This window comes from Monodelphis domestica, chromosome 1, assembly GCF_027887165.1.
Source record: "Monodelphis domestica isolate mMonDom1 chromosome 1, mMonDom1.pri, whole genome shotgun sequence".
NCBI classification, from domain to species: domain Eukaryota; kingdom Metazoa; phylum Chordata; class Mammalia; order Didelphimorphia; family Didelphidae; genus Monodelphis; species Monodelphis domestica.
In genome coordinates this window covers 660,123,658-660,142,935 of record NC_077227.1, presented here as the reverse complement: position 1 = coordinate 660,142,935, position 19,278 = coordinate 660,123,658, and the positions used below count along the sequence as shown (strand labels likewise).

General features: G+C 39.4%; 1 protein-coding gene across 2 annotated transcripts in view; it reads right to left on the bottom strand.

Annotated features, from left to right (window-relative positions):
- Positions 1–7,150: 7,150 nt before the first annotated feature.
- The window catches only part of STPG4 (sperm-tail PG-rich repeat containing 4), a 43,351-nt gene continuing 31,223 nt past the window's right edge, over positions 7,151–19,278 (bottom strand). For both annotated transcript variants that reach the window (XM_007476855.3, XM_001382143.5), the window contains 2 exons: positions 7,825–7,929; positions 7,151–7,272 (listed from right to left, as the gene is read on the bottom strand). In XM_007476855.3, the coding sequence (XP_007476917.1) occupies positions 7,156–7,272; positions 7,825–7,929 (222 nt within the window). In that variant the 3' untranslated portion in view covers positions 7,151–7,155. The remainder of the gene's footprint in view (positions 7,273–7,824; positions 7,930–19,278) is intronic.

Genomic DNA, 19,278 nt, shown 5'->3' with positions numbered 1-19,278 from the left:
TTCTAGGGAATACAGAAAGGAATTTTTGGTAATGTAGTTTTAGGGGTTCAAGATTTTCTAACTATACACTGGTGAAGCTCATAGACCCCTTCTTAATGATATTTTTAAATGTATACAAGAAAATATGTAAGATTACAAAGGAAATCAATTACATTGAAATGCAATGATCAAAATATTGTTTAAAAATAAAAAATAAAAGTTCATGGGTTTCAGGCTAAGAAAACCAGACACTAATCCAATTCTCTCATTTTTTCAAGTAAGAATACAAATGCCCAGAGAGTTTGGTGAATTGCACAAGAAATTAGCTCTATTGGCAGAACTCCGAGTTTCAGATCTCAGGCCAGTATCCTTTGCACCCTATCCCAACATGCTGCTGCTTCTGGCGTGGTTCCTTTCATGGTGGAGATAACAGTCTAGTCAGAGAGACAAGATTGACTTTCTTCAGATTAACTTCTAGAACCTAATGGGGTTGTAAAAGGATAAGTAGAGGGAGGAGGAGCTGATCAATGGAGTAGGAAGACCTGTGGGAAACAGACAAAATAATGTCAGAAAGGTAGTAGAGAGGTCTGAAACTAGGAATGGGAAGCTTACCGGAGACAAGTACAAAGAGGGAGGGGGAAATTATACCAATATTAAATGGATATAGAGAATGTAAACCTCAAAATTTCTCAGACTTATGAATGTTGGAAATTTCCCCATTGGGGAATCTTCTACTTAAAAAAATTCCCTAGCAGATGGTGAGAACTCTACTTGAGTGTGGGGGCTCCTAGCTATGGGAGGGTCCTTGCTCCACCCTACTTAAGACTGCTTTAGGACAGAAAACGGCTTGCTAAACAATGAAAGTACTTTGATCCATGCTTATGGAAGGGACAGGAAGTTCTTTGAGTCATGACTATTTTAGAATTGATACAATGGGATACTAAATACCTATAAAGGTGGGGCAACTTGTAAACTACTTAAACCTAAAAGGGTGATAACTTATTCAGAGGTTTTTTCTTAATGAAATTTGTCAACACAGCAGCATTTTTTTCTGACTTACTAAAGAGATTAAAACTACTCAGCTGTGAATTAAAAATGGGTGGTCCTTTAGAAACATCTACAGTGATTGGTAGATGTAAGGACTTAGGGGAGGTGACAGAGGAGATTTTGCCCTTAAAAATAAGAGCTCAGAGAAGAGCTAGGATCTCGATTTCTGACTCTCATTCTGAAGGAGAGCTCCTTGAAGAGCTCCTCTGAGGGGCTCTCTCCCTCTGGGGTAGGAGCTCTGGAGGCTCTTGAGAGAGGCCCTTTGAAACAATCTCTGGCTGGAAGGCTCTTTGAGGAAGGACGCTGGCCTGGTGTCACTAGTATCTTTGTTTAGTCAGACCTTGTGGTGAGTGTTAAAAAACTGACTGATTTCTCTTTTAAGACTCAGGTCTAGGCCATATTGGCTTGAGGCCCTTCATACTTATTCCTTTCTTACTCTCTCTCTCTCTCTTTCTTTGATTACTCATTGTATTGTTAATTAAAATCTCTAGAAAACCCAATTGACTTGGGTATTTGAATAATTGGGAATATTTCCCTGGCAACCACCTTATATTTGATTTTAAAACCCAAGACACTGTAGTGAAACATATTTCTGCGGTCAAATTTACTCACCCTCTCTTATATCTATCACAATTTATATCTTCCACTATTTTAATCACTACAGTTTAAGACCTCAACCATTTTAAATCTCACAAGGAGAAAAAGAAACAAGCTACTACATACCATGCACTTTACACATATTATCTCATTTGATCTTCTCAGTAACCCAGAGAGTTAGTGATATCCTCATTTTACAGCTGAGGACACTGAGGCAGACAGAAGTTAAGTGACTTGCCCAGGGTCACACAGCTAGCAAGTGTCTAAGGCCAGATTTTAACTTGGGTTTTCTTGATTCTAGGCTGGGTGCTAACTGCCTCTGGAGGGAGGGAAGAAGAGGACACCCCACAAAAACAGCCATAGAAAGTTGACCAGACCAAAGATAAACACAATTCTGACTGGGGGGGAAAGGAGAAAACAGAGAATGAGCCTGGTGACATTGTTATCATTTTTATCCTGATAAAGACTCACTTACCATCTCAAGGAGAAAGCAGTGACTGTCCACAACCACTCATACCCACTTGCCTCTCTGAGGTTTGGTTTAGACTACAAAAAAGGCTTATTTTTACATTCCCCAAAGGATATTTAAAAAAAAGAAAAAGAAAAAAAGGGTCCTTTGTATACAAAACTATTTAGAGCAACCCTTTTTTTGGTGTCAAAGAACTGGAGAAGAAGGGGGTGTCCATCAATTGGGGAATGGCTAACTAAGTGAAGGTATATAAATGTAACACTAGTGTAATATAAGAAATGATGAAAAGAAGGAATGGTTTCAGAGAACCCCAAGAAGACTTGCATGGACTGATGTAGAGCGAGGTGAGCAGAACCAGAGAAACAACTAATACTATAGCCACCACATCGTAGGAATAATTTTAAAAGATTTATTCTCATCAATGTAATGATCAAAAAGGACCAGTGATGAAGACTGGTACCCGCCTCCTGACAGAGAAGTGATGGACTAATAATACATAGAATAGCACATATTTTTATAGGAACATATTCTTCATGACTATTCAATTTATTGTTTGGCAAGGGGGAGGAATGTAAGCCCCTTGAGGGCAGGGAGGGTCTCTATGTGTATCCCCAGGGCTTAGTATAGCCTCTTTTACATAGAAAGTAGTGAATACTTAATAAATGCTTCCTCATTCATTTATTTAAAAAATGAACAGAAAGTAGTGAATACTTAATGCTTCCTCATTAATTTATTTAAAAAATGAACAGAAAAAAATCACATATAGGTAAGTATAAATACCTCCTTCCCTTCTTTGTAGACATAGAGTAATAAAGGTGTGAATATTGTATATACTGGCATACCTTGGAGATGGTGCAAATTTGTTCCAGACCACTGCAATAATGACTATTGTGATAAAGTGAGTCACATGAGTTTTTTGGTTTCCCAGTGCATATAAAAGTTATTTTTATATTATACTCTAGCCTATTAAGTATGCAATAGCATTATGATAAAAAAAAAAGTACATGCCTTAATTAAAAATACTTTAGTGCTAAAAAATGCTCACCTGGACATCCTAGATTAGTCATTTAACCTCTGTTTGCCTCAGTTTCCTCAACTGTAAAATGGTAATAATAATAGCATTTACCTTCCAGAGTTGTTGTGAGGATCAAATGAGATAATAATTGTAAAGCACTTAGTACAGTACTTGGCACATAGTAGAAGTCAAATAAATATTAGCTATTACTATTATTATTATTATGTATTTCCTGGTGAGAAGAGTTGGGAAGGGGTTAGAGTGAAAAGATAATAACCTTAAGCTAGATCTCACTCCCTCTAAGAAAGAGACCTCTCTCCTTTTCTTCTAAACCACCAGGAAGCCACCCTTCTTACTCTTTGATTCTGCTGAAAATCAAAGCTGATCTACAATCCAACCCAGCTACTCCTCCTGAAAATAATGTGCTTAGGTGCTTGGAAGAATGGGAAACACCTTTGGTCTTGGCTGGAAGGGGAAGAACATTTTGTCTCTAATCAAATCACCTTCCCTTTCCCAGTTCCTTCTAGTCTTCCTTCCTCTCCCCACAACTCCAAGACTCTCTAAAACTAAAGATGGTAAACCAATTGTTGATCTGCATTCCTAAAAGGAATTTACCACATTGGGTATTCCATTCATCAATAAAAATCCCAAGTCTTATCTATTTTCCCTCACCCCCTCCCAAAACAGTACCTAAAGTATACATTGAAGGCCAGCTCAGAACTCAGGAGCAGCCTTGACTATTTTGCAGAATTGGCTGATGAGGGACAAATATCCTATTGCTGGCCCTCCCCACCTCCCCCAGATTAATCACTTGTTCACCTTGCATTGAGGTGAGGAGAAATGGATCTCCCCACAGGTATGTCCCTATAGTTGCATCAAGGTTCTTTTTTCTGCCTATGCTCTGGAAGACAAAATCTCTCTAGTGTTTGCCTACTCTGAGGCTCTCCTACAGTTTACATTCCAGCCTCCTGGATTTCCACTTCTCACTCCAGGACAGACATTCCCAGAATACCTGCCTCTTCCATCCCCACTCCCAGCCCCCAGGGATATAAATACCTCACCATCTCTCCTCTCTTCCCAGGACATCTAATACATCCAGAGACTCTTGTGTCCTCCATCAGAATCCTCCTACTGTTCCCCACCCATACCGGCATTTAAAGAACTTTGTCAGGTCATGGTTACGCCCACAAAGACCTTAGAATGTGTTTCTTTCTTATTTTTAAACCTTTATTTTCTGCCTTAGAATCAATACTGTGTATTGACACCAAAGCAGAAAGGCCAAGCAATAGGGGTTAAGTGACTTGCCCAATAGGGATTAAATCACACAGCTAGAAGTGTCTAGGACCGAATTTAAACCCAGGACATCCCAAGCTGCCCCCAAAATGTTTCTAAAGGTCATACTACAAAGTAAGTTATATAAAAACATAGTCACTCACTAAATACATCTCTGATGCAAGATGGAACAAATGTTTGCCAACCTGAAAACATTTTTTTCTTGACCACCCAAACTGATTTTTAGGCTACTAATAAATGCATAAAGTCTTTTACCCCATCCCAACCCGAAAAAGGAAGGAAGGAAGGAAGGAAGGAAGGAGGAAGGAAGGAAGGAAGGAAGGAAGGAAGGAAGGAAGGAAGGAAGGAAGGAAGGAAGGAAGGAAGGAAGGAAGGAAGGAAGGAAGGAAGGAAGGAAGGAAGGAAGGAAGGAAGGAAGGAAGGAAGGAAGGAAGGAAGGAAGGAAGGAAGGAAGGAAGGAAGGAAGGAAGGAAGGAAGAGAAAGTTCCTTCGTTTAGGGAAGGGCTAAGTGACTCTTTTTCTTCCAGACTTTTATCACTGCCTTTACCAATATTGGTTCCAAGGCAGAAGTTAAGGGTTTTAAAAAAACGACATGGATACCTTCCCTGAGATTTGATTGACTGTAGTGTGATTCAGGGTTCAGATGGTTGACATCCTCATGCAGCCATGGGAAGCTCTTCTCAGAAGTTTAGCTGGCAGATCATGATGGGTAAGGCAGGCAAGAGAGCTTCTTCCCTCAGCTGAATCAGCTCAGGGAATCTTCTATGCCTCTTCTTGCCAAATATCCTTCTTCTGCCATGGCTAACTAAATATCATTTTGTGCCACTATTAAACCTAACTTACCAGGGGATTTGGCTGATTCACCCCCAACCCAAAACAACATTCTATTTCTCCAAGTGGACAGTAAATCACTGCTTGAGCGGTAGGGCCCCTAAGTTATAGGGCCCCCAAGTGAAGGAACTAAGGATTGACCTAGGGCTGAACCTAGGATGTGTTTGGGCTAAGCAGGACACCTATAGGCTAACAGAACATGTGTTTGGGCTAGCAGAAGAGACGTCATCTTGTGTATGTTTCACGTATCTTATGGATACCCCTGAATCCTTCAATCACAGTGAGAGATTGTACCCAATAGATCAATACCTTGACAGGATGCATTGTTCTCCTCAAGGCTCTCTGTGATTGGTTATCTGTCACTATTCAAACATTGTCTGTAACCATGTGGATGGATATGTCTGGGTAGCAACCCAGCTGCCTATAAATACCATCCCTCCCCTCAATAAAGTTGCCTTTGATGGGCAGCTCGTCACTGGTCCTCCTGGTCCTTCCTTCTCCTCACCACCTCCAGAAGACCCCAGTCTGTAGATAGAGGCTGGCTGGCTCCTCCTGTCACTATCACTTGAGAACACAGACTTAGTTTTCCAACCTCCTCAACTCACCTTACAGAGGGCAAGGCTAAGCATACAGTAAGTAGCCAAGAAATAGATAATTGATGGCTTCAATTGGTGTTGATTGGTAGGACCCCTGCCCTTCTGGGTCCAAACTCAGCATAATCCAAGTTACCCTTCAAATTGGGACACAATACCCAATGACAGCTCAATACTATGTGTACTATGGAACTGGAAAAATTTGAACACAGTAAATAACATAACAAAGTCTTATTGGTAAGTGGTCCCTTTATAATTTATTTCTCACTACTGTAAGAGATGACCTGTAAAAAGACATTGGACTACATTATATGACAAAATAATAATAGTAATAATAGTTACTCCCTATCCCAATACCTATGCTGACCCCAAAAGAATTAATGAATTTTTTCATATAAACAATAATTTATATATAATTACATAATCAAAATTTCACAAGTAATTTTATAATATGATAATTTAGTATAGTATAGATGCTCTATACTATATATACTATATAATCTATCTATAATGTATACTATATACCTATAATCAATACTATACAATGATATAGAGTATCTGTATACTATATAATGAAAGTCTATCCTATATACTATATAATGATATATAGTATCTATGATATATAGTATCTATGATCTATGATAAGATATCATATATCCATGATATACACTATATGATATATAGTATCTGTAATATATAATATTAGTATACACTATAGAATGATATATAGTATCTGTAATATAGAATTATATTACTATACACTATAGAATAGTATATAGTATCTGTAATATATAATTATGTTACTATACACTATAGAATGATATATAGTATCTGTAATATATAATAATATTAGTATATACTATAGAATAGTATATAGTATCTGTAATATATAATTATGTTACTATATACTATAGAATGTTATATAGTATCTGTAATATATAATTATATCTATATACTATAGAATAGTATATAGTATCTGTAATATATAATTACGTTACTATATACTATAGAATGATATATAGTATCTATAATATATAATTATTAGTATATACTATATAATGATATATCTGTAATATATAATTATATTAGTATATAATGATATATAGTATCTATAATATATAATGACATTAGTATATGCTATAGAATGATATATAATATCTATAATATGATATTAGCATACACAATGTGATAATACATAATATCTGTAATATACAATGATGTTAGTATACACTATATAATGATTTATAGTACCTATAATATAATAACAAAATAATAACTATACAAATGTTTGCTTAAACTCCAAAGGTCATCAAAGACCAAAGCCAGTTTACTCAAAAGCCAATTGTATTGTTGAAGAACAGGCTGTGTTCTCGGCTCATCTTGGCGATACTTCGTGACTGTGTGATCCTTTGTCTGGGCGCCGTGTAAGTTCCTGGGCCCGGCGTTTTCTGAAAACATAAGAGACGCCGTTGATTGTCTGCCCAGCTCTAATGCATGTTAACCTACCTTGAAGCAGCAGGTGTTATAAACTCTTTTTTAGCCTTGGCCTTCCCTTTTAGGATCAATATTGTGCATTTATTCCAAGAGGGAGAGCAGGAAGGGCCAGGCAATGGGGGTTAAGTGACTTGCTGAGGGCCCCACAGCTAGGAAGTGTCTGAGATCAGGCCTGAGGTTCTATCCACTGAGCTACCTGGCTACTTGTCCAGGTGCATGTTGTGTCCCCTGTTAGAATGCAAGCGCATTGAAAGTGGAGTTTATTTCATTCTTTGACTCTCATCCCCATCCCCTGGCACAGGCCCTGGCACAGAGCAGGGACTGAAGAAACCCTCCCTGACTGACTGATTGATTAGAAATCTAGTCTCCTCCGTCTCTTTGTCCAACCCCTGAAAGGCAGAATCAACTACTGTTCTTTGGACCTTGCCCACGACATGGGGAGTGAAAGCCACCCCTGCGGGAGAGCCTGTCTTTAGGAAGGGGCCTCTGTGTTCTAGAATACTCACTGAACGAAGTGGCATGAATCGAGGCACTTTGGATTGGAAACAGGAAGTAATAGGACGGGACACGGATCCTTTCACATCATAATGGCCTGGTCCTGGTCCTTCTTTCTAAAGGAAGAAAAGAGCTCTTTTTTTTTTTAATGAGGAATAGTGAGCATTTTTTAATCTACTTGCAAGAGAATTAAGTTGTGGATAACGTTCAACATCTCTTTTAAAAATGGCTTATGGAAACTTTCTATACAAATCTATCCTATATCCTGACTCCAGGCAGAACCTTGAGAATGATGGGAAAAATGTTTGCCGCGTCCCTGATGGAGAGCGGGGTTTGCTGGGCGCCTGCGGAGATGATGCTACCAGGAGTGCGTGCTCCGCTGTGAGCCCACTAGAAATCTGTGTCCTCGGATAATCATGTACCCCCACCACAGAGCAGTAACCCATCATCCTCCTAAGCCCCCTCCGAGGGGAGAAAGGAGGACGATGCTATGGACCATATCACTTTGGAAAATGTATGTGGAAATTTGTTATTAAAATAAAAAATAAAAAAGCCGCCTTGGAAGTTCATAGGATTAAAATTGGAAAAGATCACAGCGGTCATCAAGTCTAACCTCCTTCTAATTTTATGAATGAGGTAACTGAGGCTGAGGAAAATGAAATGACTTGCCCAGGACCATACAACTAATAAATATCAGAGGTAGGGCTTTCATTCCCACTTCCTCTTAAATTCTGCTTCCTGAACAAACTACTTGGAAGCAGATAAGTCTTCTTTCAAGTTTCTTAAAAAACAAAGCAAGAAAGAGGGCAGCTAGGTGGCCCAGTGGATAGAGAGCCAGGCCTGGGGGCACAAGACCTGGGTTCAAGTTTGATCTCAGACACTGCCTAGCTGTGTGTACCTGGGCAAGTCACATCAATTATGCTATGTCCCAGTTCCTGTGTTTTGGCAGTGAAGCGCTTTGGGAGCATATTAACCCGCACAGTTTGTGCTAGCTTTGCAATTTCTTTGCTCAGACGTTTCCAGGATGAATGTAGAGCTCCAAGTATAGGTGGCACAGGCTAGAAAGAGAAATCGCTTAAAGGATCACATAATTTTGTTTGGTCTGACTACAATAATTTTTTCTTTCTTCTAACCCCCCCCCCCCAGTTAACAAGCACTTACTCTCTTTCCCTGACCTCCCACATGGGATAAAGGGCATGGGAGGAGAAGTATTTATAAAGAGAAAAACACATCTCCATAGTGGCCACATCCAAAAATGCACGTGTCACTGTATATTTAGTCTATTATGTCTTTTTTGGGGGGGCAAAAAGCATTCTAAATCATCAATCTGATGGAATGCTGGTGAATCATCACCTTGATCAGAATTCTTAAGTGTTCCAAAATGGGTTGTTTTTATAGCGTTGTTACAGCATAAATCATTCTCTGGGGTCTGCTCACTTCACTCTGCATCAGTTCAAAGACAGTTTCAAGTGGCACCTTGACACGTATGTGTAGATTTCTACTTGCACCCTCTGATTATGAGATTCCTCCTTATTCGTCCTCATCTCTCTCCTAATTCATCTTTCCTTTCTTGAGATTGTCAAAAGATAATAAAAAACGTTCCCAGGCTCTCCTTCATATTTGACTAATTCTATGACCTCTGTTAACATTAAAGTTTTTAAGAGATGCTTGAATCACTCTTCGATTAAAAGACAAGAACTCCAACTTTATGATGCCTTTTCTGATTGATTCCTTGCTTTTATTTATCATTTGATGTTTCTCTTTATTCTGATATTTCTGATTTCAAAAGTTTCTAGTCAATTCCTTTCTGAAAGACAAAGTCCTATCACCAGAAATGCTTAGAAATTCTCTCTTTCACATGAGGGGATGCCCTCTGATTGGGGAATGGCTGGACCAGTTGTGGTATATGTTGGTGATGGAATACTATTGTGCTCAAAGGAATAATAAAGTGGAGGAGTTCCATGGAGACTGGAACAACCTCCAGGAAGTGATGCAGATTGAGAGGAGCAGAACCAGGAGAAAAATGTACACAGAGACTGATACATTGTGGCACTATCAAACATAATGGACTTCTCTACTAGCAGCAATGCAATGATCCACGACAATTCTGAGGGACTCATGAGAAAGAATGTTATCCACATCCAGAGGAAGAACTGTGGGAGTAGAAACACAGAAGAAAAACAACTGCTTGATCACCTGGGTTGATGGGGATATGATTGGGGCTGTAGACTCTAAATGATCACTCCAGTGCAAACATCAATAATAGGGAAATAGGTCTTGATCAATGACCCAGATTAAACCCAGTGGAATTGTGCATCAGATACTGGAGGGGGGTGAGGGGAGGGGAGGAAAAGAACATGAGTCTTGTAACCATGGAAAAATATTCTAAATCATTAAATAAACATTTTTTTTAAAATTCTCTCTTTTTTATGAAGGTTCTTTCCCCCTCCCCCCCCCCCCCCCCCGTAGTATTATATTCATTTTTTCTGGTTAAGCTATTCTTGGTTGTCAGCTTATTTCTTTTGGCATTTGGAATACTGTGTTCCATTCTCTTCACATCTTTAAAGTAATAGCTGCTAAATCTTGTGTGATCCTGATTATAGTTACTTGGAATTTGAACTATTATTTTTTTTCTGGCTGCTTGCAATATTTTTTTTTTCTTTGACCTAGATGCTCTGTATTTTGGCTATGATATTCTTGAGTGTTTTCATTTTGGAGTTTATTTCAATGACTTCTTTCTAGTTTCACTTTTCCCTCTGGTTCAAAGATCTGGGAAGTTTTCTTTCATTATTTTTTGAAATATGATATTATGATCTCAAATATGATTTGAAATATGATAGGCTCTTTTTTGGGGCTTTCAGTTAGTTCAGTGGTTCTTAAATTATCATTCCCTAATATGATTTCCAGGTCAATTTTTTATTTGAGACACCATATTTTCCCTTATTTTTTCTATCTTTTGATTTTGTTTTAACATTTGTTATTTCATAGAGTTACTAACTTCTATTTCATCCATTTTAATTTTAGGAATTCTGTTAGCTGAGCAAGATTTTATATCTCTTATGCTAAAAACTATTAGTTCTCTTTCTAAGTCTCCTTCAAAGCTCTCATTTTTTTTCCAATTCTTCCCTCTGTCACTTTCATTTCATTTGTCATTTTAAATCTCATTTAAAAACTCTTACATCATTTCTTCTAAGAATATCCATTGAACTTGAGGTTAAGCTTTGCTTTTTCTTTGAGGCTTTGCTTGTAGTATGTGTTTTGGAGTTATCTTCTTTTTTCTGGGTTTTTGTCTTGGACATCCCTGGCCTCTAAGTGTTCTTTTTTGCTTTTCTTCCAGTGATCTGCTCTAGGTAACCATGGCATTGTTGATTCAATTGAGAATTGGGGGTGGGGGGTGAGGGGGCACTAAGTCTATGATTTTTCCCTTTTGGAAAAACTCTCCCCTCTGCAACTGTTCTGGAAAATTGGGGCTCTGGGTACTGTCTAAATTATTGGGCCCCTTGGGAGACTCTGTGTTACTGGTCTTGAGAGGGTACTGAGTCCATTTTCTGCTCAAGGCCTGCTAGCCTAATTCAGAGCTCTTAGCTAAGTCCATGTTTCTGGTCCTTCCCAGTGCCACGTCTGTCCCCTGACCCATGCTGCTGCTCTTCCCCAATTCTTGCCCTTGTCATTTGCCTATAAATTGAATTTATGATCGTCATCAGCACAAATGATCTACTGTAGTATCTCCTTCAATTTCCCAGACACTTCTCAGTCCCGCATTACTCCTATATCATTATTAGAATAACTGTCAGAGGAGCTGGGCTATACTCCTTCCTCAAACTCCATTATCCTGCCAGATGGCCACAATAATTTAATACTCTTTGGCTAGGTTAATCAATATGTCCAGTGAATCATGCTAAGTGTTTTAGCATTGATTAGGATAGCACATTCCACCTGCTTATTTTAGACCATCTTTTTATGAGTCCTAAATCTACTTCGTTCAAACTTGAAAGGGGGTTCACTGATATTATAGGCTTGATTAAAGTTGTCTATGGTTTTCTCCCTTTTGAGTGTACAGACTTCAGTCGTATTCCCTTTTAGTTTTTGTCCTTCCAAAGGAAAGATTTCTTACTCTCTTCTCATACAGAAGCCTTCCCATATCCTTGAGAATCCCCGTTTTGCTTTTCTGGAGCTTTTCCACCTTCTATGATGTCTTTCTTGAAAACAACTGATAGATCACATGGGTCGATGGGGATAGGATTGGGGATGTAGACTCTAAACGATCACCCCAGTGCAAATATCAATAATATGGAAATAGATATGGATCAATGACACAAGTATTGCATATCAGGTTCAGGAGGGAGGTGGGAGGAGGGAAGGGAAAAAACATAAATCTTGTAACCATGGAAAAATATTCTAAATTAACTAATTAGATAAAAATTAAAAAAAAAACAATAAAAAATGATGTCTTTCTTGAGCCCTGGCAGCTAGAACTTCTCTGATTTTTTTTACCAAATCATATCCTAGCAGCCTAACAGAGTTCGTGGCATTTCCAGGTGCTTCACGTCCTCCCAGGGTATATAGAGAAGGATCGGACTGGTTTTATAACTGGCTTCGGAGGCACAGGTATTTTAAGCAATTCACCTGAGGTGATGGTTCAATTGCATTGCAGAGATAAAGTCTAGAGTCTAGTCTGTGCCAATGACTGTGGTCTGGTAAGAGCCACAGCGCTGTGCTGCCAGCGCCAGTGAACGCCCTCTCATCCCGCTGAAGAACTGTGCCCATCAACAGCCGGAATAATGTTAAGTAATGCTGCTTCCCTTGTTTACTGTTCTATGTCACAGCGGTGTAATTAGTGCTGCCATTCTCAATTATGCTGCCATGAATGGAGCTGCTTATTAGCAGCCGAGCACAAGTCTAATAATCAAGGGATGGGAAGACCTCATCATCTCCCAACCTGTGGCACAACCAAAGGAACGGCCATGTTTCCAAATTGATGGACGTGTGAAACAAAGATCATCCCCAGGCTAAAGCTGTAGGTGTTCCCTTAGCTCACTGCATATCTCAGAGAAACAGGAGCTACTGTAAGAGCATAGGAATGCTCAAACCGGGTAAGAAGCTCCATTTGGTGCACCAGAATAATGGAGTGCTCCTGGGCTGGATGGATAGGTGTGTCGAAATCGCTCCTGCTAAGTGTTCCACTATTGATTCCACTCCAAGGACAATGCACGGGTCAGTCTGTAAGTGGCAAAGAAGTACTGCAGGCTGCACCCTTTCACTTCCAGCATTAATGAAGCATTTATTTGACCTATACTTTCAGATCAGGATCCTTGGGAAACCCATTCCTATTCAGGCTATTGAGTCCTTCGTTGAATGGAGCCATTTCCCTTTTTTACTTCATTGTCTGTGGTACATTTTATCAAGATGTTAGTTTTGTTCCTGATCTCTTTTAATTAGATCTATTTTTGCTTTAGCTTTGACTGAGATCATGATTGCTACTTCTCCTTTTTTTAACTTCAGATGAAGCACAATAAATTCTGCTACAATCCCTTACCTTTACTCTGAGTCTATATCCCAGGCTCAAATGTGTTTCTTGTAAACAATATATTATAGGATTTGGGTTTATCTATTTTGCTTTCTGTTTTATGGGTGAATTCATGCCATTCACATTCATGGTTGGGAAAACTAACTGCATATTCCTCTCTATCTTATTTTCCCCTTTTGATCCTGCTCTTTCCTCTTTCATTCTGTTCTTTCTTCACAAGGATTTTGCTTTTAATCATGATCCCCCACTTCTTCCTCCATTCTGTTCTCCCTGCCTCCTTATCTTGCCCCTCTCCTATTTCTCAACAGAATGAAATAAAATTTTTATGCCCAAATAAGTATGGTTGTTATTCCCTTTCTGAGAAAATTCCAATGAGAGTAGGGTTTAAGCATTGCCATCATCCTCCACTCCACTGTAATAGGTTTTTTGCACTTCTTTAGGTGTGATAATTTATGCTAGTTTGTCCCTCACTTCCTTTTTCTCTCAGTGCAATCCTCTTTTTCACCCCTTGATTTTTTTTATATCATGTCATCCTAATCAACTTACTCTTGTACCTTCTGCTTATGTATACTCCTTTTGACTGCTCTAATAATGTTAAAAAAATTTTTTTTAAACCTTACCTTCCATCTTAGAATCAAGACTAGGTATTTATTCAAAGGCAGAAAAGTGGTAAGGGCTAAGCAATGGGGATCAAGTGACTTGTCCAAGGTCACACAGCTAGGAAGTGTCTGAGGTCAGATTTGAACCCAAGACTTATTGTCTCTGGGCCTGGCTCTCAATTCACTGAGCCACCCAGCTTCCCCCAATGTTAAAATTTTTAGGAGTTACAAATATCTTTCTATATAAGAATATAAACAGTTTGATCTTATTGAATCCCTTAAATTTTCTCTTTTTCTTGTTTACCTTTTTATTCTTCTTTTAAGCCTTATATTTGAACATCAAAATTTCTATTTAAATCTGGTCTTTTCATCAGAAATGCTTTGAAATCTTCTATTTTATTAAATGACTATCCCCCCCAAGAAAGAATGTACTTAGTTTTGCTGGGTAGGTGATTGTTGGTTGTATACCTATTTCCTTTGCATTCTAGAACATCATATTCCAAGCCTACTGATCCTTTAATGTAGAAGCTCCTAAGTCCTGTGTAATTATGATTGTGGCTCCATGATATTTGAATGGTTTCTTTCTGACTGCTTGTAGTATTTTCTTCTTGGCCTGGGAGCTCTTGAATTTGGCTCTGATATTCCTAAGAGTTGTCATTTGGGAATTTATTTCAGAAGGTGATCAGTGGATTCTTTCAATTACCTACCATTTTACCCTCTTGTTCAAGAGTATCAAGGTAATTTTCTTTGATAATTTCTTGTAATATGATGTCTAGGCTTTTTTTTTAATCATAGCTTTCAGGTAGTCTAGTAATTCTTAATTTATCTCTTCTGGGTCTTTTTTCTACGTCAGTTGTTTTTCCAACCAGATATTTCCTCTCTCCCCCTTCTCCCCCCACACTTTTTCATTCTTTTGATTTTGTTTTATTGTTTCTTGATATCTTATGAAGTCATTAGCTTCTACTTGCCCAATTCTAATTTTTTAGACATTATTTTCTTCTATGAGCTTTGGAACCTCCTTTTCCATATGGCCAATTCTATTTTTAAAGAAACTTTTCTTCATTGTCTATCTCTCTTTTCCATTTGTCCAATTCTGCTTTTTAAAGTGTAATTTCCTTCCTGAACCCACTTTCATTTCTCTTCCCCATTTTTCCTGTCTCTATTATTTGATTTTCAAAATCCTTTTTGAGCTCTTCCAGAGACTTCCCATTCTTATTTGAAGTTTTTCATGTAGCTGTTTGGATCTCATTGTCCCCTTTTGAGTTTGTGCCTTGCTCTTCTTTGTCACCATAATAATTTTCTGTAGTTGGGTGTTTTTATTGTTGTTGATGTTTGCTTATTTTCCCAGCCTTTTTCTTGACTTTTATTTTGATCTTAAAAGTGGACTCTGTTCTCAGGGTAGAGGGGCACTCTCTTAAACTTTAGTTTTTTCTTGCAGCTACACTTAACTCTAGTTCTAGGTTTCTGCAAGTTTTAGTTCTGTCAAGATGATATTATGGCCTGTGGGCTGGGAGTTCTGAAAGTCACCTCCAGCTGATGATTTAGTCTCCTCTAGGGACTGCTGATGTCTTGAAGGGCTCAAAGCATAGTGAACTACTTTATGCTGGTGCTTGGGGACTTATCTTGGGCTTGGGCAGGGGCTTAGGACTTCATTCTGGGCTTACACTAACCTTGGGGCCTCATTGCAGGTTTGGATAGGGCTCTAGGCCTCCTCTTAAGTTAGCATAGGCCATCAGATTGGGATTTTGCTGTAGGCTTATGTTAGGGCTTGGAACTTCAAGCAATGGATGTAAGGTGCTCATCTGTTGGCTTAGGTGGGATCTCAATGTCTCAAAATTGACTCAGGCTTAGGTTCAGAACCTGGAGCAGGTTGGCAGGGTGGTGGTTGCTGTTGGCTTGACTGGTACTCATTAGTATGGTCTTGCTGTGGACTGCATGGCCTTGCTGTAGGCTGGACTCCTCTTTCATGCTGGTGAAACAGACCCTTTCTACCTACCTTCCAAGTTGTTTTCTCCAGGAAAATTGCTTCATTCCACCCCCTTGTTTGTTCTGTCACTCCAGTATTGTTTAAAAGGATTATTTTAAGGCTGGTTGGAGAGGATTCTCAGAGAGGTTCAAGCTTTCCATGCCTCTACTCTGCCATCTTGGCTTTGCCTCCCATCATTTCCATTTAATATGCCATTATGTCATCAATATGGGCTCACTTATTTTAATTCAAGTTAACCATGGGACAAAGATTCCTGTGAAATGACCGTTATTTTTCCCATGTATGTCCCTTACAGTTATTAAGAAGGATCATTTATGAAACTGGGCAGAGAAGCCAGGTAACATATAGTCTTTTTTTTTTCCTTAACACACCTTCTGTCTTAGAATCAACATTAAGTATTGGTTCCAAGATAGAAGAGAGGTAAGGGTGAGGCAATTAGGATTAAGTGACTTGCCCAGGGTCACACAGCTAGGAAGTATCTGAGGCCTGAATTGAACCCAGGACCTCTTGGCTCTAGAACTAATTCTCCCTCCACTGACCCACCTAGCTGCCCCAACATCTAGTCTTCTGCCACCAAAGGAATGCCAAGGTAAAACGTGTTGACTTATAAATATACAAGTATTCATAGCAAAGTTTTTGTGGTTGGAGAAAACTAGGAAAAAGTGGGTGTCCATTCATTGGGGAAGAGATGAACAAACTGTGGCAAATGAATGCAACATACTACAGGAAACAATAAAAATGAAGAATTCAAAGACTTATGGGAAGATTTTTTATACGAACAGATGCAGAGTCCTGCAGAACAAAACAATCTACACAATGATGATAATCATTGGAGGCAGTGTGGTGCAGGGGAACAGGGCCAGATCGGAAACCAGAGGCCCCAGCTTTGCAACTTCTTACTTATGTGATACAGAGCAAATTATTTAACCTCTCTGAGCCTTTGCTTCCTTTTTGAAATTGAGAGGGTTGGCCTAGATCACCTCTAAGATCCCTTCTAGCTTTAAGTCCATAATCCTATAATCCCAATGCAAATGGGAAAAAAGCACAAAATCAAGATGAAATGGTTAAATTATAATGAGAAGAAACAAAGACATACACCTTTTTTCTTTCTCCAGAGAAGTGGGAGAGTTTAGACAGAGAATGCTGCTTAACTCTTGTTCTTTGTTACAATGAAAGGTGAGGACGGAAGGACAGGCAGAGTGTTTCTGAAAATATCTGTGATATAAACCCAAAAGGCTTGAAAGGTCCCTGGAGGTCCCTGAGAAGAGCTGATTAAATGCATTTCCTTAAAGAAGAGAGGCAGGAGAACTCCGAGGTGTTTAATAAATGCTCATTGTATGATTGATTGAATGTTACTTAGATGAGGAAGCTGAGATTGGTGTACTTGTTGAAAGTGTGATAAAGGGTGGAAAGGTTTGCAATTTGCAAAACTATGCAAAAACTGAAAAGTTTTTCCAACCAGATATTTCCTCTCTCCCCTCTTCCCTCACACTTTTTCATTCTTTTGATTTTGTTTTATTGTTTCTTGATATCTTATGAAGTCATTAGCTTCTACTTGCCCAATTCTAATTTTTTAGACATTATTTTCTTCTATGAGCTTTGGAACCTCCTTTTCCATATATGACCAATTCTACTTTTTAATAAACTCTTTTCTTCATTGTCTATCTCTCTTTTCCATTTGTCCAATTCTGCTTTTTAAAGTGTAATTTCCTTCCTGAACCACTTTCATTTCTCATCCCCATTTTTCCTGTCTCTATTATTTGATTTTCAAAATCCTTTTTGAGCTCTTCCAGAGCCTGAGGCCAATTCCCATTCTTATTTGAAGTTTTTCATGTAGCTGTTTGGATCTCATCGTCCCCTTTTGAGTTTGTGCCTTGCTCTTCTTTGTCACCATAATAACTTTCTGTGGTTGGGTGTTTTTATTGTTGTTGATGTTTGCTTATTTTCCCAGTCTTTTTCTTGACTTTTACTTTGATCTTAAAAGGCTACCTTCCTGTAAACCCTTCACAGCACAGAAATTCTGCCTCTTTGGAAGTAATAAGTGCCTTCCCAGAGTCATGGAATTCTAGAGATGAAGTGACTTCTTCAAAAGACCAGGTTCATAGGGGCAGCTAAGTAGACCAAAGGATAGAGCATCAGGACTGGAGCTGGGATGACCTGTGTTCAAATCTGACCTCAAGACATGTGTGACCTTAAACAAATCATCTAACCTCCATTGCCCAGCCCTTGCTGTTCTTCTGTCTTACAAAGGATACTGAGAAGATAAGGTTAAAAAAAAAAGAAAAGATTTAATGCACTTTCTACCATCACATCACCCAAACTAAACTAAATAGATAAGGATGTTCTCAAATTTAAAATGTAAAATGTTGCGCCAGTATCTAACAGGGGACAATATTAACTACACTGCACCAGGGAGCACCGCGGGGAGAGTGCCTGCCTTGGGATCAGTTCATTAGCTCGTGTGACCCTGGGCAAGTCATTTAACCCTATTTCCTCTGTAAAATGAGCCAGAGAAGGAAATGGCAAGCCGCTCCAGGAGCTTTGCCAAGAAAAACCCCAAATGGGGTCAGGAAAAAATGGGACACGACTGAACAACAGCCCTTCTTGGCTAAGGAAGAAGAGGTTGGAAAAACGAGTGGAAGGCTGCAGGAGTGGAAATTTTACTAGGCTCCCTGGGAAGAGTGGCTCCCTGTGAATGGAGTGTGTCGCAGGCATCTAACCTTGAATACCGGTGACTAATTTTTATACAAACAAGTTCTATTCTGGGCCTCTGAGAAGAGTAGAAGGAATGATGAAGATGTGCAAATTCCTGTAAAGGCACTCCTTGCTCTCCCCCATGTCTGCCACGAGATGTGCTCCGCATCGTGAAGCAGAGCAGCTCCTCTGCCTCCACCCTGGCTCTGGCGCGGGGATGGGCTCCAGTCCTCACTTTGCCTCGGTCCCTCGGGAACCTTTTGCCTGGCATCCTCATCCGCATCAGAGGCCAAGTACATGCCAGCCCTCGGTGATCTGTTTATCCTCAAAGACTTGCATCATAAGCTCCAATAGCCGATCTATGAAGCCCGTCTCAGAATGTAAAAGGAAACACGCTAAGCCGCTGCGTTCTGATGCTTGGAGAGGGCCTGCGTGCTTTACCCGTGAAACACGCTGACCTGCGCTGATGCCGTCTGGTTCGGAAGCAAATTATTCCTGAGATCTGAGGCTCTCTTTGTCACGGTGAAATCTGAGTCGGATTTCTCTCCTATTGCACTATTCCTTTTGACAGGAGCCCTCCCAGAGGGCTGGAGATGGCTGGTCCCAGGCCTGGGGCTAGTCAGGTTCTGTTATGGCAGAAGACACCGAATCAAAGACA